Source organism: Serinus canaria, chromosome 3 (genome assembly GCF_022539315.1).
Source record: "Serinus canaria isolate serCan28SL12 chromosome 3, serCan2020, whole genome shotgun sequence".
NCBI lineage: Eukaryota > Metazoa > Chordata > Aves > Passeriformes > Fringillidae > Serinus > Serinus canaria.
Genome location: NC_066316.1, coordinates 107,920,779 through 107,943,400, shown reverse-complemented (window position 1 = coordinate 107,943,400; position 22,622 = coordinate 107,920,779). Strand labels below are relative to the sequence as shown.

The following is a 22,622-nucleotide window of genomic DNA, read 5'->3' as shown; positions in this document are numbered from 1 at the left end:
AAAGCAGAGCTTACATGATATGCACGGTATTGTCCTTTATCTGGTCCTGATACATCTACACTCCTTACGTAAACCACTGCCAGACCTGAGACTGAACAGGCTGAAATAGCCAACCCATGAAGATGTAGTGTAGCAAGGTGAAAAAAACAATCAAAATTGATTAATTAGGAATACTTACAGATCAAGCTGGTGGCAGGTGTTCAGTTCATTCTCACAGACACTATCAAGTCTGCCATATACATAAATAAGTAGACAGTTTCTGCCTATCTTGATGAGAGCTCAAAAAGAACTTTTTTTTTTCCCAGTTGGACACTACCTTTCAAGGGAGAAGGTCAGGGAAGGGGGCGCAAAATTCCAAAACACAGAATTTTTGGCAGAGAAGATGTTCGCAACAATTTTAGAAACCATGATCAATGTGAAAAGGTTGAAGGAACTGAATAAATCACTGTAAAGTGAATGGTAACCAACTGTTCCTTCCTCAGTATTGTGGTAAAAGACAAACAAATCAGAAACAAAGGAGCTCACTATTCCATGTCAGATTTCAGCTACAGCATGTATGGCAAAACAGAAGTTCCCATCTTGGATTATCTGGTGCCTGTTGGGTCTCTACCTATGTATCTGCCAAAGCCTGTTTGTGTCTTCAGATATTTACTTTTTCTTTTAAACTATTATGAATTGAGAAAATACATCCTCCACATCCAATCTAATTTTCCATTATATCCAGAATCACTCATTGGTCCTACTCTGTTTACAGTCTTGTACAACACAAAGTCATTTTTTATAGCCATCACTTCTCTAAAGAAACAAAGGAGTAACTATCCAAAAACCACATTCAGTGAAAATTACCCAAAAATCTCCTTCATTACAGATTTTGGAGCAGATGAGATAGCTGGCTGTCAGGAAGGTTTTGGTAGAACAGAATCCTGCCTCAGTGACTCAGACAGGAATAAATGGATTCTTTTAGTTCCCAAGTCCTACACCTCTTGTATTCAATGACTAACAACACTCACTGATAAAGGTAAGGGCTTTGGTACATAAGCAACTTCCCACATGAAAATGTAGGATGGAAAACTTGCAGTGACTCAGGCTGCTGTGAGCAATATGTTTAAGTGCACATTCATTCAATTGGTTGTAATATTCTTGAATGAAAAAGGAATTAACAACTTCCCATTTAGTATGGGAAAAAGCAGGTATAAATCCAAGTGTGACAGAGTGAACAAAGCAGTACAAACTCACATCCCAGTTTATCTACAGGGAATCTGTCTGCATGCCCAAAATCTGGCAATAACAAGTATGAGTCTTGTTATCTCTAGGCTTCAGTGACAGGTTTTATTTATAAAGAAAGGGGCCTTAATGCAGCAAAATGCTTAAGTAAATGCACAGTTAATCGTATCTCATTCCCAGCAAAGTCAGTGCTATTATCCTTTTCAAAATCTGAAATAATCCAAATAATCTGCTGACACTGTTCTCACCATGTAAAGTATATATAAAATGCTTCCAGTTGCTATTACTGAATTCGGTAACAATTTGGTTTTTATTTGCAATTGCAACAAAAAAAGTCATAGAATCATAGAAGCAATTAGTTTGGAAAAGACCCAAGTCTGAGTTGAACCATTAGTTTTCAAACAAGTCAAACAACAATAGGAATCAGTTCCACTATTTTTTTTTTTATTCTAGAGAGTAATATTTAAATGTCTGATAGAGAACTTCAGTCAAGATATAGAGCTGACAAATGTTGATTACACAAACTAAAATACAGGCAAAGAAAAATTTAAAAAATTAAAAATTGCACATGCTAGTTGTAAGAATACACTAATATTTTGACTAAATAAGAAAATTCAAAACCTCAACTGAATTACCTGGTAGGCTCAGTGCTGCTTCAGTAACAAAGCAACTAAACTGTCAGTTTAACTAACTAGGTAAGTCATATTTATGGCTAGTTTTTTTTACAGTCAGATGTCAAAAGTGGCTACAAGACTCAACTAATGGTCGTTGCTGTAAAGTGGTTTCTTCTGGTTCAAACAAATTTAAAAACTCCTAAAAAAGTGTGCTTCATCTTTGCTAGAGGACTATCCCTTAAAAATGTTGCCCTTTCCATTTGGCAAAAGATAAAGACTACATATATATGTTGCTACATTAATTATAAGCAAGCATATCAGAATAACTTCAGTAATTTAAATTGTAACTACTGTACTAGCAAAACCTGAACTGCAGAGGTTTAAAAGCGTGCTGACACCTATTCCTTCAGTCCAAACACAAAAAAGCTTTTTGAAGTTTAAAACTCACAGCAATAAATTTTTCTCCATCTTTGACCATAATAGGTGGACTACTTTTGAATTTCTCAACTCCAGGAGTGGTAGCTATATTCTTATAATCAGCACTGAAATATCCCCAACATCTTTGTCTTCAGCTGCAACAAGAAAGAAATGAGTCTGTCACCAACCACAAATAAAAACACATGAATATTACCTCTCTTATAGGATTAAAGTAGGAGCAGCTGTTCTTCATGCTTTCATCACCCCACATTTAAAGCAACAAAAGACTACCAAAATAGCAGCAACAGCTCTCATCAGCTGGAGAGGATGTTGGCTTTTCAGTGTAGGGCATGTGAACTGTTAGTGATAGAGCTACCAACACTTGTGTTTAATAGTAGATGCTTATACAAGAAACATGTGGCACACATGGAAAGCCACATGGCAAGCCAACATGTAGCAAAGGATGATAGAAAAAAAAAGTCTAATTCCTACTTTATTTTTATTAAGACAACTATCTTCACTTGTGTGTGAACGGAGGAAACAGCATTGCCAACAGAAAAATCAGACGTCCTTACAGATAGCAAACACATTTCACTATCACCTACTTCAATCAGACTAGAAAAGCTTTATTAAAACAGATGAGAAGACAAAGGGTTCCATTTAAAACTAAATGATGTCAAGAAGTTTCTGCCCAGGGCCTTAATTCGCAATTTACAAAATAGTGTTACAACTTCCCTGTTTCAAAAGGATCATAATGATAAATCAATTAATAACTTTCCCTAAAACTGTATGACGCTACAGAGAGAAGTCGTTTTGTGAAAGAAATTAAATGCCCCTTAAACAGCTCAATCAATCTGTGTTTAAATAAGCCATTTTCAAAATTTTGGTCTGTTTTTCTGGATTAATCTAAACATTAAAGAAAAATAGCTGGTGGTTTGGGCTTTTGATTTTTATCTGTCTTAAGAATTCAAAAGATAAATATTACCATCGCAATCCTGGCTCCAGAAAAATACTTTACTTGATTATTCAAACACTGCACTGCTTTTGCAAAAATAATTCTATAATTCATTAGAAAGAACCCCCTAGAGTTTCATCTCTCCTTCTATAACTTGATCACTTATCTTTTCAGTCATCTGAACCATAACAGGACACAACAGATACCGAGCTGTCACTTTAAAGTCAGCACTGGGCACACAACTGCAGCAGTATGTGAGCGTACCTGGGCAGGCAAAGCAGGAGATCCTGCCAGTGCAAACTCACAGGCAGAGCTTGTTTTAATATATTGCTTTCCAAAAGAGAGTTTCATTCTTGAAGGAATAAAACTGGCATTTAACAGGGAAACAGAGAATAGAGAAGTTTGCCAACCTCTACAGACCATTTCTCTTGAAGTCACCAGATATGCATCGAGCCCTGTTTAACTTGTATTAAAGCTGGTTCAGTTGAGCAGATTTCAGTTTTCACTGCATAGGGCTATTTCCTTGTAATTCCATTGCAGTCGGCACAAACAGACCTAGAAGGGCCTAGGCCAGGACCAACACTATTTCTGCAACTCTCCCAACACATCCCATTCAATGACAATCAGCATTTTTACCTCTACAGTTTTTATAGCAAACTTACATACAGCTAATTTTAATGGCATTATTTGTATTAAGTGTTTCAGACCTACACAGATGTTGATTTCCACAACTAATCTATCAAAAGCAAGATTAGAATTACTGAGACTCTAAATAAAGAGACAAAGTTATTTGCCTGCCTTCACTGTTATTGACTCAACTGACTTACCAAATTATTAGAGAAAATGAAGGAGAAAGATCTGATTATAGTAAATCTACACATCCACATTCAATTGGAAGTTACTAAGCAGCAGAGGAGTAAAAGGATGTTAAGAAAATGTATTTCCACAGATTACCCTCTTTCTGCCTCCTAACATATTTATTCCCATGTTTCCTCCCAGATAACCAAGTAGATTCATATGAACTGGAAATTAGCAAAGAGCTACACTTGTATATAAGCCTATATATACACATGCAGACAAAGAAATAGACAAAATTTACTTTAAAGAAAACATGAATATCTTGTTTTTCTAAAAAAACCAAGAGGAATAGAGGGATAATTTTTCATCCTTTCCAATACTTTATCAAGTCTCCAGGTTTGCTCAAACTCCTTACTTTAAAAAATTCTTTCATAGTAACCTTTAGCGCTATAGTAGCCATATAAAACATACTCTGGTTTTAACAGTAACATGAAACATTTTACCATAACTGAGAAGCATGACTGTAGTAAAAACAAAACAAAGGACAATAATAATTATCCCTCCTTTTGCACAGGTTCTCCAAAAAAATAGAAACAGATAAGAGAGTGTTTTTTCTTAGGAGAAGAGGGTGGGGAGGTATTTAACATTACATTATATTTTTTTCAGGGAAATATGCAGAATTATTCCAATGTCTACATTTTTAAATACATAATAGCAGGAGCTTTGCAGTCTAACAGAAAAAGTAGTCATAGGTATGGAGTCACATATTAAACCACATTGATACATACCTTCCATAAAGACTATGTATTTTCTCCTCTTAACTTGGCTAGTGAAAGGGACTTCCCAGAAAATCAAAATCTAATTTTATTTAGTAATTTTAGACACTGCTTAATATTAAAGTCTAGTCTACATTTAAAAGTATTTCCAGAATAATTACAGTAGCTTGGCTATATTGCAAAAAACAGTCTACTACTGTAGCTATAGCAGTTAAACCAGGAAGACTATAAAATAAAAGTGCATTTCTCTCACATAGTTGTGGAGCAATGAGACCTGATGTTTGAATCTGGTAGGTTGGACCAAATGACCTCCAGACATCCCTTCCAACCTTAATTTTTCTATGATTCCATTTGATGAGATTATTATTTAACTGGTGCAGGAATACTGGCAAGGCACTGGGAATGAGTGTGTATTTACCCATTTAAATGAAAATCCATACAACATAAGCAGCACAAGCTGACCCCTCAGATTATTGATTTCCTGTGAGTAATTCAGAATATAAAAGCTACAAGATTGGTTTAGAAGAGAGCTGCCTTACTTGCAGAATTAACACAGATCTTTTTCAATACAAAAATATTAACTACTTTACTAGGAAAAAAATAATTTGCCATCATTAGCTTTCTCCCACACTTTAAACAGCCAAACACATTTATTTATACTTCGTGGAATTCAAATTTATTCCTGTAAGGCTTTTTTAAATCAGTATTTACACATCAGCTGTTCCTGCTGTCTTGCTGCGCTTCACCAAAAGCACAGCAAGATAACAGTACTTAGACTTGTACTTGATATGCTAAAGGCTTTAAACCCAAACAAGGAGTCAAATATAGATTGATCCACAATGAAGTATTACTGTAGTTTCTAAATGGATAGTCATGCTTTATTTCAGGATCAAAATATACTCCCTCAAAATGTTTTATCCAAATGGCTCTGAATCATAGTAAAAACAAAACAAAGGACATCTGCTAGCAATATACCATTGGTACAAAATTAAGTAAGTACTTAACACGCTGTCCTTTCCAGGGTCACAATGCAGTCTATTAAGAGTCTATAGATTTTCTGGTTTTTTTCAGGGGATAAAACTGTCATGGCTGTTGCCTTTTTAAGTAAGAAAAAGGCCCACTCACAAGCAATCCTGTGCTTCTTTAGAAATACTCATTCAGTCTAGAAACGGAGGATGATTCAAAACCACAACTACTCAATTTTCTAAAGGTTGTACAAATCATGTTGGGGGAAAGGGGAGAAAAACAATCTGAGCTAAAAATAAGTAACAAAGAAACATTATCATTCAGAGAAGGGTACATTAGGTCAGAAGCTGCTGCTTTTTAACACCAGAAAGTGCTGAGAGCTTTTTGTCCAAAAACTGAAGAAGCAAAAGAAGTCACCAAGTCAAGAGAGCAAAAAAATTTTTTGCTCAGCATTTTCTACAAAAGCAAAAAGAGCTTTAATCACAAACCACATGTCTTTGGTAGTGTTTTTTAAAACTAAAATCAGGTCACTGTTAACATCTTAAAGAAACAGACAACATTATTTTACATAATAAATTAGCACGTATCATTAGACCATTCTCCTTCTTGTCCTTTCTCTACCCACTTCCCACTTTGCCACTGTCCTTACTGCAGTTTCTGCCATCCAGTTTTATCACAACTATGAAATTATTATTCACCATTTCTGGAGTCAAGCTGCAAGAAACACTGTTCAGTTACTTCACAGCCCTGAGAGCTGTGGAGGGGAAGGTGGGTTCCTTTCTAATCACTGCAACGCCTTCATGTGTCATCAAAAAAGGTCCTACAGGAATACATGAAAAGATCAAATACTGGTCTATGGGATTTAAAATTAAACATCATATAAAGAGACACTGACATTTAATATGTAGTATACTATATAAATTTTTTTCCTATCTCTTATACATGTAACAAAGTCAAATAATAGAGTAAGATTGACCTGATGAAAATTAAAAGTACAATAAAGATATTTATACATTTACATTTTAAAAAATGGATGGTGTTATGTACTCAGAGTACTAGAATCTATGCAGGAGGATAAATATTCCATCTATCATTATTTAGCTGGTTCATTTTAAGTCCCAGAGCCAGTGTGGGATGGATCCAAGAATAAACTAATCAACTTCCAGACCAATTTAGGGAGAACGTCATAGTCTAAATTACTATGCTGAACTCACAATGATAGAGAAAAACAAGCACATTTCTGTAACTGCTCAGGGCTGTCAGGCACCTCTGAAGAGGTGGACATGTACCAGGGGAACAGACTTCAGCATCACTCCAGCAAAATCTGGGGAAGATAATACAGCTTTTGTGCTTTAGGAAAAGAAGTAAAAAAAAAAAAAAATTAAAAAAAAAATGAAAAAGACAAGCAGTGGCCTCCAATGCCACAGAGCTGAGAGCTGAATGAGCCAGAAATAGCTCCTACAGGGAAGTCGCTCAGAGTCAGTCACCTGGGACATGCAGCAACTGGCACTTTCCTTCTTCTAACTCCAGTCACCTATGGACATCCAAACTGTACACTTTCAATTAATGACCTAATCCAGCTGGAAATAATTCCATGGGGCAGAATGACTTCAGAAGAATGAAAAAGCCAAGCACAGCTGTAATGTCCACCTTGCTGCTGTTCTCTATAGATGAATAGTGTCCTGTAACAATATCGCACACTACAGACAATCGGTAGTGTCAAATGAAATGTGACTAAAACAGACAGACTGCAAGTGATGCAAGAAGCTGCAGTTTAAAGATTTCAGCACTGTCTGCCAGTTATGGTCACAGTTAAAGCTAAACTGGATTTTCAGGTTCAGTCTGCTAGAATTAATGTATTACAATTTATTACACTGGGGAAATAAAAAAAGTTTAAAAATGCTGAATTTAATTATCATATTAATTTATGGCTTAATCAGTATTTGGTTACAATATTTGTCTTCATTCAAGTAGGGTAAATCGTTTCCAAATTTTATAATCTTTTACTTAGGTACTAGATGATACCTTAAAGCAACCTGTCAAAACCTGAAACCAGAAAGTTTCAAGAATTTAAGCTCAAACCCCTGGAACCATCTATCTTAAAATATTCCAATTCAAAACAAAATTTCAAACACAGGAAGCTTGAGAAGCTGTATGCAACTCATAATAAACTGAGTAAAGCTGAGGACACAGTAAACTTAGAGAAACTGTTCTCATACTTAGCAAAACTGATTTCACAAATGAACTGCAAAACTCACATTAACTTTGAACTGACAAGAGAAAAATAAAGTACTAGTAGAGCAGAAACACAAGACACACATAACCCAGACTAATGCTAAACTTCAGCTAATTCTGTTTACAGAAAAAGCTGTTACCCAGATTAATATCTCCAGTCTTCCCTCATAAAAACATCCTTCTCGTGTTTCTTTTTCAGACCAAGTACAAATGTAATTTTTAAATTATTCACAGAAACGTTCCTCCATAATTCTGTACAGACACTCAACAATTTCTTAGCCCTATGTGTGTGTACTACTCAATGTGTTAATCAAGATCCTCCATCACCTCTTACTCTTTCATAAATAGGGACAGGATACTCAGCAAAAACAAAGAGAAAGAAGCAAGAGATAAAATGAATGTTTTTCAGACTGTTTGACACTATTAAGGTCAAGTTCAGGTTGTATTTCAAGTGAACTCCGCTACTAAAAGGTAAAATGAAACTGTGCTATTACAAAAGAGAGGTCTAAAATAACTCCACTTTAAATGCAGTACAGAAACGTGGAAGCCTGAAAAATGAATTTCCAAATAGCTTTTCTGAAACTCACTCCATTTCAGCTCTTACATCTTTTATTAACAGTTCTGCAAACCCTATCAGGCCTCCTCAGCAAAATCCTGTTGAGCTAAGTGCTGTGCAAAGAAGAGACTCTGCCTTTAAAAGCTTAAAAATACCACATCCGCATCAGAAAAAGCTGTAGTAATTTCTCTCTAATGAATTTCCTTCCTGTATTTCATCCTACCTATAAAAGGAAAACTTAGTTCTGGCCCTAGTTTTCTATCTCATACCACTCTTGCCTCATGTATTTAATGAGGTAGATAGAAACAGCCACACATGATAACCATGTACCATATCTGCCACTGCCCTTCCATCATCTCTACCCAAGGGGGAAAGTGCTCCATGCGTGTTTGCAGAAAAGGGCTTCAGCTCAGTAGGCTAAGCTGGTTATTTATTTTTAAACAGTGCAATCTCAGCACAAATTCTGGGTTCAAATATGGTAAACAAGTATGGGACAGAATAGAGAAATTCTTTACAGTCCCAAATTACAGTTTGGTTAACCAAAGCGTTCCCTCAGCCAGGTCATTACTGATGTTTTCTTCCACCATCATGCCAAACGAACTATCCAAAGTCAGATGATTTTACTGATCAACTTCAAAGCAAAGATGGATAAACAACCAACCAAAAGAAGCCATAAGGTAATCAGTCACAGAAGGGCAGTGCAAATACTACCACATCTCATCATACGTGTGAGATAATAAATAATTACTAACATTCAGCTCAAGCACACGCTTGTTTTATGCTAGATAAATTCTGGACTATTTTATTAAAAACAATCATCTAGACTGTCTATTCAGCATAACTTCCTAGTCCCTATAATCATTTACTTGTTTCAAATAGAATCAAGGTCTGCATGAGCTCAGCATTCCATGAAACCTAAGACACAGGAAAGCCAACACTCTAAAAACTTTTTCATGGGGAAGAACTGAACCTGGCATGAGGTGAAACCTTATGAGGAACCTGGCATGAGGGAAATGGCAGTTCCCACATTTGTATCTGCCTCATAGGATGAGTAAGGCTGACACACTTAGAAATATAATAGAAAAATAAAAGAATAAAACCACAAAATAATCAAGGGCATAGTTTTAACAAAAGAGATGCAAGAAAGGCGTTTGTGTTTTGAAGATTAGATAACAAAATTAGATGTTTGTCAAAAACCCAGTAGCCTGCTGACCTTAACAGCTAGCAAGAATGGCAAAGATTTTGTACAGTATCTAGAAATCAGAGAATGTGTTTTAAAAGCCCTCTTATTAAGTCACATAGTGAAACCCTTTGGGTAAAATGTTCAATGGTTCTGTAAACAGCCCAAAATGCATATTGCGTATCTTTTTATAGTTAGCATGTAATGTGAGTAACTGGAAGTATTTGGGTGAATATGCTATTCAAAACTGCATTAATACACAAACACAAACCAGTCTAGCAAAGCACAGCTCCTGAATCACAGCATTTCTTTACTGCTACATGGAGTGGGCATTTCTTCAGCACTGAGCAACAAGTTCCCTGAACTTCCTAACTGATAAGAAAACGCTTTTTTACCATACGTAAGAACTATTGTTTTCACAAAGAATTTTCATTTCTGCATATGACAATAATTTTAGCATCAGACACTAGAAGAAATCAATGACATCTTCCAGGGATTCAGTGGTGAACAAACTGTAATCCAACTCAAGTCAGCAAAGGTTATCCAAATACATTGGCGGGAGACACATCAGTTCAGAGGCCATGCTTCTTGTTATTTCATTGCACATTCAAAAACTTAGAATGATATTCCCCCTAAGATGTTGTCATCTCAAAATGGATGAGAAATGCTAAATAAGTAAAACCCCTAAAGACAATTTATTTGATTGACAAGTTTGCAAGGCTGCAACAGGTAATAAATAGCATATTTTATAGGTCATGTCTTATATAAGAAAAAAAAAAAATACCATACAGTGTTTGCAAGCCTGAAATAAAAATACATTTATTCTACATACTCCTTGAGTGACCAGACATCTAGAACCACTATTTACTATCCAGTCTAAAATGAGAAATATTATTCACAATATTACAAAACCATTCAAATGCTTTAATAACAGGGATCATGTAAATATCCCAAGAGTCAGGGAGACAGGTTCAAAGAGTCTTAATAAACTAAAAATTTAAGAACTGGCCCCAATTCTTACCAAGTCCCTCCCACAATTTGCTGAATGTTAAAAAAATTGAAAAATACATTAATATATTCATAAAGAAAAAGGGAATATGAAGAATTTATTAGTAACTCTATTACACACTAACACATCACAGAAGTTTAACAGAGGTGAGTGTAAGCTACAAACTGGAGAAGTTGAGTAGAAACTGCATTTGATATACCTGAACATATTTTCACTGTCTGAAAAGCCACAATCAATTAGGAGCAGTAATTTGATATCACAGCAATGCATACTATTGTTTTAATATTCAAATCTGCAAATACAGTCAATAACCAGAAAAACTTAAACCAAATAAAAATACTGTTTTCCTCAATACTTTCACAATTACAATTTATCCTTATAACCTTATACTATCAAATTTTGATTTTGGTATGAAGCATACCACAAAAGCTAATTAATAAACTTCAGATCATAGTAATTAATTTTTTTAAATAGCTAAGATAGCTTTGAGAAGTCAAGGCATTTTATTGAGGGGAGATAAAAACCTCCCTCTGTAGCTGCAAATTGCTCAACATAAGTCTTTAGACTGTCACGGTTTCCAGAAATTCATTCTGCAAGTAGTGCTTATACTAGAAAATAGATGATCTCTACCAAATTATGAATTTTAATGGCTACAGTGAAATCAGCATGGTTGTGAATCTACTGGGCAGAACTATAATTTAGGTGCAACCCACCTAACAAGAGCAGTTAGTTTGGAAACAGGCCGTAGATCAGCCAAAGTTAAGTAAGGCAAACCTCAGCAAAATGCACTAAATTCTTTTTTTAAATTATTAACACCTATTGCTATACACTCCATGGTATTATAATAAAAAATCCAAATACAAATAAAGGATGTAGAAGTTGAAGAAAGCTCTACATAGCACTTTTCTCTCTTAAATTAGTATAACATAAATCTAATTTAATTCCAAGGTCCAAACAATTAAAAGGCAAATATAACTATGCAAAAGGTAGTCCACTGCAATTTGACTTGTGTTTGGATGATCTGTGACAATCTGATTAAGAAGCAGTCTTAAGGTAATCAGCACATGTCGTATCACCAATTACACAGTATAATTTAGGCATAATACAAACCAGATTCTTTTCTCAACAAACACAAAAATTTCTTCAAATCCAAGGACATATCTTAAATATTCTTAAAGAAAAAACAGAATAATTTCATTAGTAAAGTATCTATGTACACAATGAAAAAGTTGTACACATTTTGAGACAGCTTTTTTTGCAGTATTTTATGATTTCAAGACTACTATGTATATCTTGCCTTCTCAAATAAATCAGAAAAACCCTTCTGAGCTTATCATAAAAACACAATTCTACAACAGGATTCAGTTCATTCCCTTACAATGCCATGGTTCAAAAATAGGTGTAGTGTATTGAACAGATGTAGCATATGAATAACCTCCTCACCTTAAATGTGATTACTCACAAGCTTAACATTACATGCAAATCTAAGCATTCCATGGAATTAAACATTGGCTCAACACTTCTGTGCTGGAAATTATACACTAATCAAAGATACCATCTTCAGACCATGAGTAATCTTATCCAGAGATTTCCAGATGTTGCCACTGGATTACAACAGGATTTGATATTTTACTCCAAAAAGACTCTCTCTTCGTTCTGCCTTTTAAATCCTTAAAATCCAACAGTCCATTTTTTAAAGCAACATAAACTACTACATGACATTCTGGATTAGCACTTAATGTCTCTATATGACTTATTTCTCAAAAGTTCATCTTCTTGCTGTACATGTTTTGTTGAGAAAGGTAGGGCCAGTTGAACTTACTCTTCCTATTACTACATGAAAACTATAGCAAATAGGTGACCCTTCTCTTGACAATAAGAAATTAGGCAGAGATAGCCTCTACTTTCTTTTCTTTAAGAAGATGTTACCTTTTTTGCACTGCATTGCTCCAGTCTTAGCCATTTCCCAGGATCTTAAGATGTCAGCAATAATTTCTTTTAAATCGTCTAAATGGGATGATCCGTAACTTCCTAAATCACATCGTTTATAAAAAATGTCAGCTTCTGTCAGAGCACAGAAAGTTCTTTTAAAGGCATAACTTCATTTTATGGCCCTGGCCAAAGGAAACAGTTGTCTTTTTTTCTGCATGGTTCATCCCTGGCACTCTATCATTTTCAAAAGTCTCCCTCGTTTTTTCCGCAGCAAACAATAAAAATTTAGGTTTCAATGTGCTCACTGCAGTCAAGGAATTTCCTCAGTTCGTACTAGTTTAATGAAGCTGTGAAATATGTTACTCTGGAGCACAGACGATCTGTTTGCACAGCTTTCAAAGGATAACTGCACCAGTTCTGAAGTAAAAGGAAAATATCTATTCCTTCCATTTATATGGCCAACAATAACTTCTACATTCTGACAGAATCGTGTGTACACTGGCGGGGAAGGGGAGTTTCAAAACACTTTATCAGGAAGTCCACAATCCAATAAAATTCAGGCTCCCCAGATACTGATCCAAACTGATGCACAAGATTTGACTCTGAAGTTTTCTTTTTTAAATACAGTTACAGTTAATTTTCTCAACCAAGAACAACAATTGTATTTTTCAGAATAGATGACCTTAATAGATGTGAACAATTAGCAACCAGAATTCTCTTGAAGAAGAGAGAGCATTACTATTATTCTAGCCAAAGAAAACTAAATAAAATAGAACACTGGGTCTGTCACAATGTACTCATCTATATTAGAAGATTCAATGCACAAGGCAACACTCTTATTTACATTATACTGAAAAATACTCTCAGTGGAAGCTATCTCATTATCCCTATGACAACAATCTAGTAATCTCATAAGGACACTTAACTGAAAACAAATTGCACCTTTCACTTTTGCAAAGGGAATTCTTTGTAGATTTAAATGGAGACAAGTAACTCCTTATGCGTCTACTGCCCATGTAGTAAATCAGGTGAGAAATTGTTATACAACAGTGAAGGCAAGCCTACAACACACGAATAAAAGAAACACAGCTTTACTCTCACAACCAAATTACAAAATCATATAATATCACAGCTTGAACCTGCGTTTCTGAGAATCCAGCATTCATTTAAAAGAATAAGTAACTTATTTAACAAATTTGCTTCCTGTCTGGCAAACCCCAGTTATTTACAAGCATTCCATATCATAATTTCATCAGCAATATTATGATCTCAGCAGTTTATCTCTCTGTATTAGCACTGAAGGATGTTAATAAAAAGTATTTATTAAAAAATATATCTATGACAACAGGAAGCTTAGCTTTCTTTGATGAAGGGCTGAGAAATACAGGACTCTGAAGACTTCTAAAGCAAATATTAAAAACACATTTCTTTACTCAGCAGCATTCACTCGCCTTTCAATAGAGGATGTGGGTTTTATTTACCCAAGTCATCTCTGAATGTTTTACAAATCCGAAGTAAAACACAAACAGCTCCATCACTAACACCTGCTCTCCTTCCCTCCATCACCCTTACTCACACATTCTAAGAAATCAGGTAAAATATGAATACACCATGCAGATACTGCCAGATAGTTGGACTGACTACTCACATCATACTCTGCAACTCAAGTGTAAAGCTTGTTGATTTTCTTCCACTGCTCGAAGAGGCAATTGCCGACATCGGGCTGGCCACGGTGCTGCTCATCTGGGTAAACAAAGAAATAACAGCACTTGCAATACTTGTATTTTATTGCCAAGACAGTACATTTATGCTTCACAGTAGATATTTAAAAGGAAGAAAAGATATTTGGAGTAACATGGAAGGTAAAGGGTCTGCATGCAAAAAAGAAGCCTATGAGAGGCAATAGAAAGCTTGAGTTGATGTTTACTTTAAACAAAGTACTGGAAACATGTACTATTTCTAAAATAACGATTTAGAAGTATCCTAAAAAGTACCAATGCTTAAAAGCATTGAGATTAACACATTTAACAAAACACCATTACTCTGAAATAGATGGTATTCACAGACAAAAGAATCTCTGCTGCCCAATCATCCTCTTACATTCCTGCATATCCTAACCACCAATAAATCATACCCACACCATCTCCAACAAGGCCAAAGAGAGTCTCACAAAAAGCCAGCTACAACTTTATGAACACAGAGGTCAGAAACTTTCTTTATAAAAAACACCCCCTTCACACACACAACTTAAATTCTTCAAACAGAAATGCATTAGAAAGACTGAGACCCAACCACCATCACAATACTCAGAGCTCTGAAGGTACTATCTTTACACAAAGTATTTTACAGTTTTTCTATATAAATATCTCATTCAAGAACTCCAAAGCAAATCCAGGACAATTTTCCTTATAGTCTATGAAGTAATTATTATATCTACACTTTCCTCTTTAACAATATGCAAGTAAATTGCAGCAGCATGTGGCTACAGGGTCTCCACATCAAATGGCTTTGAGCTATTTAATTTTAAAAAATAATTTCATTTACTAAGGACTGACTAAGCAAAATTTTATTATGGGAAACTCCATTAATATGGACAAGGGAGTCTCATTTTTCCTTTCAAAAAAATTAATACAAAACTGCATACTATGTAAGTCCCCTGATAAACAAGATTTATTCTCACTATATTTCTTAGTCTTCTAGTTTGCTGCACACTAGCAACCGTTGAGTTGTACTGCTCATTTCTTACACTATTAGTAGTAGTGACCATAAAAGCTTTATACTGCTATAGCTTGCTGTGCTGTAAGAGATTCTATCTCTCTCCATTTCAAAATTCAAAGGGTAAATCGTTCTCTAGAATAGAAACCCACTCCAGGGCAGCACATTCCAATGTTTGACCACCCTTTCTGTGAAGAAGCTTTTCCAATATCTGAACCTCCCTTCGCACAATTTGAGGCTGTTTCCTCTTCTCCTACAGCTTTCTACACAAGTGAAAAGCAGAACCCCACCTGGCTGTCTCCTCCTGTCAGGGAGCTGGGCAGAGACAGTATATTCTGCCTAAGCCTCCTTTTCTCCAGGCTGAGCCCCTTTACCAGCTCCCTCAGCTGTTCCTCATCAGACCTCTGCTCCAGACCCTTCCCCAGCTCCATTCCCTTCCCTGGACACACTCCAGCCCCTCAATGTCCTTCCTGAACTGAGGGACCCAGAACTGAACACAGCCCTCAAGGTGACCTCAGCAGTGCCCAGCACAGGGGACAGTCACTGCCCTGGTCCTGCTGCCATAGTATTGCTGGTGCAAGCCAGGCCTTCCTGTCCACCTGGGCACAGCTGGCTCAGATTCAACTGCTGTTGACCAGCACCCCCAGGTCCTTTCCCACTGAGCAGCTTTTCAGCCACTCTGCCTCAGTCTGCAGCACTCCACCAGGTCATTGTGAGTTAAGTACAGCATCCAGAATTTGAACTTGTTGAACCTCATAAAACGGGCCTTAGTCAATTAATCCAGCCCTTCCAGATCCCTTTGTATCGCCTTCCTACCCCACCCAACTTGGTGTCATGAGTTTAATTTTTTTATTAATGCTTTCATGTAGATTATCAGATTTCAGTTCATCTTCAGGCAGATTCTAATTTAGGTCCCCATCCTGCAAGCACTTACGCACATGTGTAACTTGAATCACAAGTTTACTCCCACTCAAGTCTGATTTTAATCACATGAGTAGTTACACACAAGGCTAAAGAGTTGTCAGGATCCTGCCATAATCAACAGTTACCAGTCATCTAACCTAAGCAGTCAAAGTAGTGAATTTAAAAAATAAAAAACAAGTAAAAACTCTCTTTAACAAAGAAAGGTGCCAGTATTTATAGGAAAGTCCTACATGTCATGGAAGGGAATTAAGAGGAAGCTGCCTTTGTGCCCACCATAGCAGAAACAGCCTAAAGATTTAGAAATTTATATATATGATTGTCCATCATTTCAATGAGACTAATTACGATTAATTTTAGTAGCTATATTTTTATATCCAATACCACAGTACTACTATTCCTAAATAGAGAATTAACAGTGTATTCATTAAAAAGTTAATAACGTTCAAAGATTTAAGGAGGCTTTTTTTTTTTTAATTTAGAGCTTTTTAAAACTAATTACATCACTTGAAGCATATAACTATTTTCTTTGAACATCCATGACAGAGATTGCGCTTTATCCACAAGGTTCTATTCTGCTAATTTATGAAACATTCTCGCAAAATTCCCAAAAACCATGGGGCCCAATTGCACAGCTGCCTCCTCACAACATAAGATCTGTGATTCATGCATGTCCTATTCTAGAGCAGATCCTTTCTTAGGTTCCTGCCCTCCAAGTGGACAAGAACAGTTCAACTAAAAAAATTTGAAGGGCTTTACATCTCAGTGGTTTGAGAGCTGAAAGCTTATCAGCTACTGCTTCACTACCAACTTGGGTCCTCCTATTGCAACCAAATAATTTAACTTTCAAATCAAGCAGGTGTACAGCATTTTCTTGACATAAAAAACCAACAGCTTGTCAGGCTTCATCAGACCCTTTATAATAATTACTTCCACAGCCCACATTTTGTTTGATGGTTTAGATAATTAACTTCTTTACACATCAAAGTCCCATCCTCCGTATGTTCTATTTCCTTTCTTCCGGACATTAAAAAAAATAAAATAAAATAAAAGATAATTCAAAAGCAGAAGCACTCTGAAATAAATTTTCCTCAGTAAGTTCAGCTATCATGGAACTGAAAAGCCTACAGTGATCTTCAATGGGTCGATATACTGTATTTGTTTTAGCTCCAAACTGAAGTGCAGCTGTTTGCCACATTCCATAAAATGAATTCAGATGTTCAGATTAAGTCAGATTATTTCAATATGCTGCATTTTAATCATTAACTCTATCAAGAAGATAACTTCTGATTAACACTATTTGGACTGGTAATTTTGAGTTCCTATCCAAGTAGGCTCAGCTTTTACAAATTCTTTTCTCCTAAGTAAGACATTGCAACCAAATGTATAGTAAAATACACACATTTAAAGGTATATATAAACACTAATATAAATGCTTAAAAGCATCTACTGTAATGTACTGCTATATCTTTTACATTGAAGAGAAAACACTTGTTCCACATGAATCAGCAGAACAAAAGTTATCAGTTGAGGGAAACAAGTTTTAAGTCATTTCTCATCAGGTTTAAGCCCATCCCTCTCACCACAGTAAGATACCTGGGTAGATTTCTGTTTCATAGCCCTCCCTCATATTCATATCCACGCTGAAGTTACCAAGCAATATTAACTTACACTAACTTTTCTACAATCAATAAGTTATCTGTATAACCCATGTATTTATTCAAGATCCAGCTCAGAGACATAAAAATTGGAATTCCAGGGCTCCTAAAGCATGATGTAAGGGTTATACATTTAGGCAATATCCTATTCTATATTAACATGTAAATGTTTATATAAAATCCTACTTTCTAACCCAAACCATTCTGTAGTGTCTTAGAACTCATCTCATTCCAACCCCCAGCCTTGTCCAGGGACACCTTCCTTCACACCAGGTTGCTGAGGGCCCCACCCTAGCTGGCCTTGAACACTTCCAGACATAGGGCTGAAACCACTCCTCTGTTCCAGTGCCTCACCACCTTCACAATAAAGAACTTCTCTTTTTCTTATCTTAACCTCCCGTTTCAGCTTCAAGCCATTCCTCCTTGTCCCATCACTGCACACACTCTCCAGCTCTCTTGGAGCCCCTTCAGGTACTGGAAGGTGCTGTGATGTCTCCCCTTCTCCAGGCTGAACAACAGAAACTCAGTCAAGGCTTTTGAGACACTACTCACACCAATCCCCACTGCTGAAATGTCACACAAAGATCGAGGGGAAAGATGCACCCAAACAGTCATTACAGAACAGCCCTCTAACAGTCTGACAGCTGATCTTAACTCACTCAGGAGGAACAAAAGTTCATATTAATACAGTTTTCACTTCACACAAGAAAAAAAAAAAAACCTAAGTTTGAAGTGGGTCAGTTTAAAACAAATGTGGATTTGCAGAGATTCTCTCTGGTGTCTCTTTATAGGCTAAAGAAGGTGCAGGACTACAAAAAAATAGCATCCCTGCAAAAAATTTTACACTGAATAACACAGAGTAGAGGTTACCATTACTAGGATTTAATTCATCAAGCATACATCTAACATGGTTATCACATCAGTCTTTTCATAAAGACATTTTGCATATAGCCCAAAACCATGCAAAAACTTAAAGACTGACAAATTTTCATTTATATAAACTCAAACAAAACAGGAAGGAAAGCAAAACCAATATAACTATGAATTAACACAAAATCAAAATTAATGCTTTTGTTTCCACACCCTCTGCTTCAGAGTAATTAGATTAACGAGTATGTTACCACTGAGTATTTCATGGCCTCACCAGCTGACAAGAGGGTATAAGATAAGAGTCTTCTAGGACTGGAGATGTAAGAACTTAATTAACCACAGGAAATACAGATTTTTATTACTGCACTTCTTTTTAAAAAAAACAAAAACACACCATAACCCTGCTGAACACATGTAACACTGGCTGAGTGTATGCTCAAAACTCTTATAAAAAATAAGAGAGTTAAAAAACCCCAATATCCCATAACTAAATGCAAGAACACATATACTGCTTTGCTTGTCACTCACTCTCCCAGTAGCACAAATTAACTGAAAATTAAAATACTAAGTGTGAAGTCCTTAAGTACTCCTGAGCTGTTCAAGCAGTCTGGAACTAGAAACACTCTAAAGGATCTCAGATAAGCACAGTGCATGTGTGATGTAGGACTTACACAAAATAACGACTGTTAGCATACAATGAAATTACTTTATCATTCTCTAACCTGTTCAGGTTAAAACTACCAGCTTTATGGGCAACAAATAAAAAATGTTTTTGCTTACAGGAAATAGGATGAATAACTTTCATATTCTCTAAGTACAGCATCTTAAAAAGCCAAGCAGATAAAGCAAAGACACAAACTTTCAGGGAACAGTCAGACCAAATACAGGATTAGAAGCAATCTGTGGGCAGGCAGGGACACATCTGCACCAGGTCTGCACACAAGAATATTGTTCAAAGCTCGGGTTGCAATCTCAGCTTTCCTTCCTTTTTAATTAATTAACAAAGTACCACAAAGCAGAATGCATGCACTATTCACTCTAAGGGTAACACATTACATCTGCTGCTGCTTCCATTTATTACTTGATAGACCAGATTCTTAGGGTAGTTTTATTTTAAACTGAATACAAGAAAGAAAAATTCATCTTATAGCTGTCAATGCACAGCCTAGCTTTCACCACCCAGACAAATAAGCATCTCATCTTTAACCATGACACTCTCTTGGAACAGAACATGCTTGAAAAGCCCACACAAAAACAAGGAATACAACTGAACATAATTTCCCATGTCCATTTAAAAGGCAATTAAGTCATTCATTCCCATGCAGAAGTTAGAGAAGAAACATGCATGGCTGATAGCAACAGGTAAAACAAATCTCCTAATACATGTAGGTGTAGATTTTCATCGAAAGAATAACACATATCCTGATGAGAACTGTCCTGTTCAACATCCCTAAAGATAAAATAATCATTCCTGGTATCCTTATGCATTACTTTTACTGAAGACCTTACATGGAAGCAGTAAACAACAACAACTTTCTCACTGACTTAGCAAGGAAAGAAAAGTCACTAAAGCAACCTCACATTAAAATAAAACCTTCTGACTCCACTGTGTGCAATAACTGCTGTGTTTTACTCAAAATGACTGCATGTCCTCATATCTGAAGCTACTATTTGTCCATCCCCATATTAGACATGACAGTTACTTAAAGCTTCTTCTAACCCAGACCACAGAACAGTCTGGATGGCTGAAAGAATATTAATACACAGATGTGACTGTTTTATTTGAGACTGGGAAATACAGAGAAGAATTTTACATGAGAGCTCTGCCTTCCCATCTGGAGGTGTTTACAAACACTTCTCAAAGTTTTCAACTCCAGTCTCATCAGAGCTCTGTCCTTCTCCAGAAGTGATACATTTGTTTTTAACAAGGAAGCAGGCAAAATGAATCTAACGTATACACCCACCTCACTCTGAACTGAATGTGCACACTTTTTTGCAGAGCTTTGTGCCACATTGGCAGTTAATAGCACTGCAAATTAAGTACAAATGACTTTTTCCTTCCTTGCTAAAAATGCTTTAAGAAAACAATGTAAAGACCAAACAACCTGAAACTAACAGCCAAGTCCTCACAGCTTCCAGAATCTGACCCCTATAACCCTGAATTTATTTCAACTTACAGTTTTTCCTTAATACACTGGTGTTACAAACCTTCTATGTGAATGATTTAATAATTGTATAGAGATGCAATTCAGTGGTCATGACCCCCCCACGGGAACCACCAGCGATTTTCAGTGAAGCATCTACAAGGCTTGCTCACAGGTCTGGTGATAATAAAAAGCTTCCAACTCATCAAGGACTTGCATACTTGATTTCAGCATGCAAGGATGAACAAGGCCCAATTATGACTTGATCAGTATTTTGCTTTTTCTAACAAGTAAAGCATTCTTGTATTAATATGCAGAGGTCAGGTTAGCCCTGACAATATGTTTTACTGCTCTTTGCCCAGCAAGGAACTCCTTTAGTGAGCATGGGTCCCCATCTGCCTTCAGTTCCATTTAAAGTAAATTAAAATTTAAGGGTTTACTAACAGAGGTGGATTTTCTGTGAAGCATAACCAAGTTATCATTAGCTTCAAACTGTATTTTCCTTGGTATAACTTTTCTGTCTAAACCTTCACCTCCTTTTAAAATGGCATCTTCCCAACCTATCACACTGATTACATCAACCCTTCTCCTCTGGTATCACCCTGAGCTGTGTATGTGATATACAATTAAAATTATTTCATAATATAGTTCCACCCTGACCTTAACTGAATATTGCAGCATATCAGGAATATGATCACGTTATAGCATCAACATATGTATCTAAAATTCCTCATCAAGAATGAGCAGCCAAATCTACAGCTAAGATTATAAAAGAAAATTTCCAATTCTTGTTGTGGGGCTGGTCCTGTTGCAGAAATCAGTGCTTGCCACCGAAAGTATAAATTCTCTAGAGAAGAAAACGTGTACATCCATTGCTGTTCTTCTATTCAATATCTAATTCAAGTAAAACTACAGGAAAAACAGTCATGGCTTTAACAGAAGGTCAAAGCATGAAAATTAGATCTTGACAAGTTGGTCTAACAATGTGTCAGTAACATTCAGGCCACCCAGCCCCTTCAGAGATCTTATAGTCACATATGATATCCAGTAAGTTCCTGCTAAAATGCATTCTTGTTTACTCAAAAATAAACATTTCTGCCAGGTGTATACCTCAGTACTGGGCTTAATCAAAAGAATTATCAATACAGCTCTTCATTGTTAAGTGCTTTTAAAAATCATATGCTTGAGTGACAGTTCAAGTAAAAAAGCCTGCATTTCAGCAAGTCCATTGGAAATCACATCTTCCAAACAAGCTCTTGGCCCCTTTTATCCATTACTGCTACTTCTGTGATGGCTTAAGGAGCTGTGTGAACTAGAAACTCTGCAGCTGACTCTGTGAAAGTCTGATTGTAATCAAACACGATACTTCAAACATATGCAAAACACAGGGGTAGAAAAAAGCCAAAGATTATTTATAAATAGAAATTTGACCTGTGATAGCTTGCAAAAGAACACTTACTAAGATTACTTAAAATTAATAATGACTCGACATAGCACTACGAATGCCAAGTACCTGAAACACAGATAGCAGATCAAATCAATACCATTTTCAGTACCTTTGACAGGCAGATTTTTTTGATCAGCTCCAGATAAGCTTGTAACTGAGTCACCACTGCATGGTTCCATGAGAACACAGGCCTAACTAATTTCCT

The 22,622-nt window shown here is 36.1% G+C and overlaps 2 protein-coding genes across 7 annotated transcripts in view; one reads left to right on the top strand and one right to left on the bottom strand.

Moving 5' to 3' along the window:
* RUNX2 (RUNX family transcription factor 2) overlaps positions 1-22,622 on the top strand; it is a 217,863-nt gene that overhangs the window by 14,623 nt on the left and 180,618 nt on the right. The window lies entirely within an intron of this gene.
* Positions 1-22,622, bottom strand: part of SUPT3H (SPT3 homolog, SAGA and STAGA complex component) — a 255,169-nt gene that overhangs the window by 230,277 nt on the left and 2,270 nt on the right. For all 5 annotated transcript variants that reach the window (XM_009095965.4, XM_018921768.3, XM_018921740.3 and 2 more), the window contains exon 2: positions 14,311-14,405. In XM_009095965.4, the coding sequence (XP_009094213.2) occupies positions 14,311-14,405 (95 nt within the window). The remainder of the gene's footprint in view (positions 1-14,310; positions 14,406-22,622) is intronic.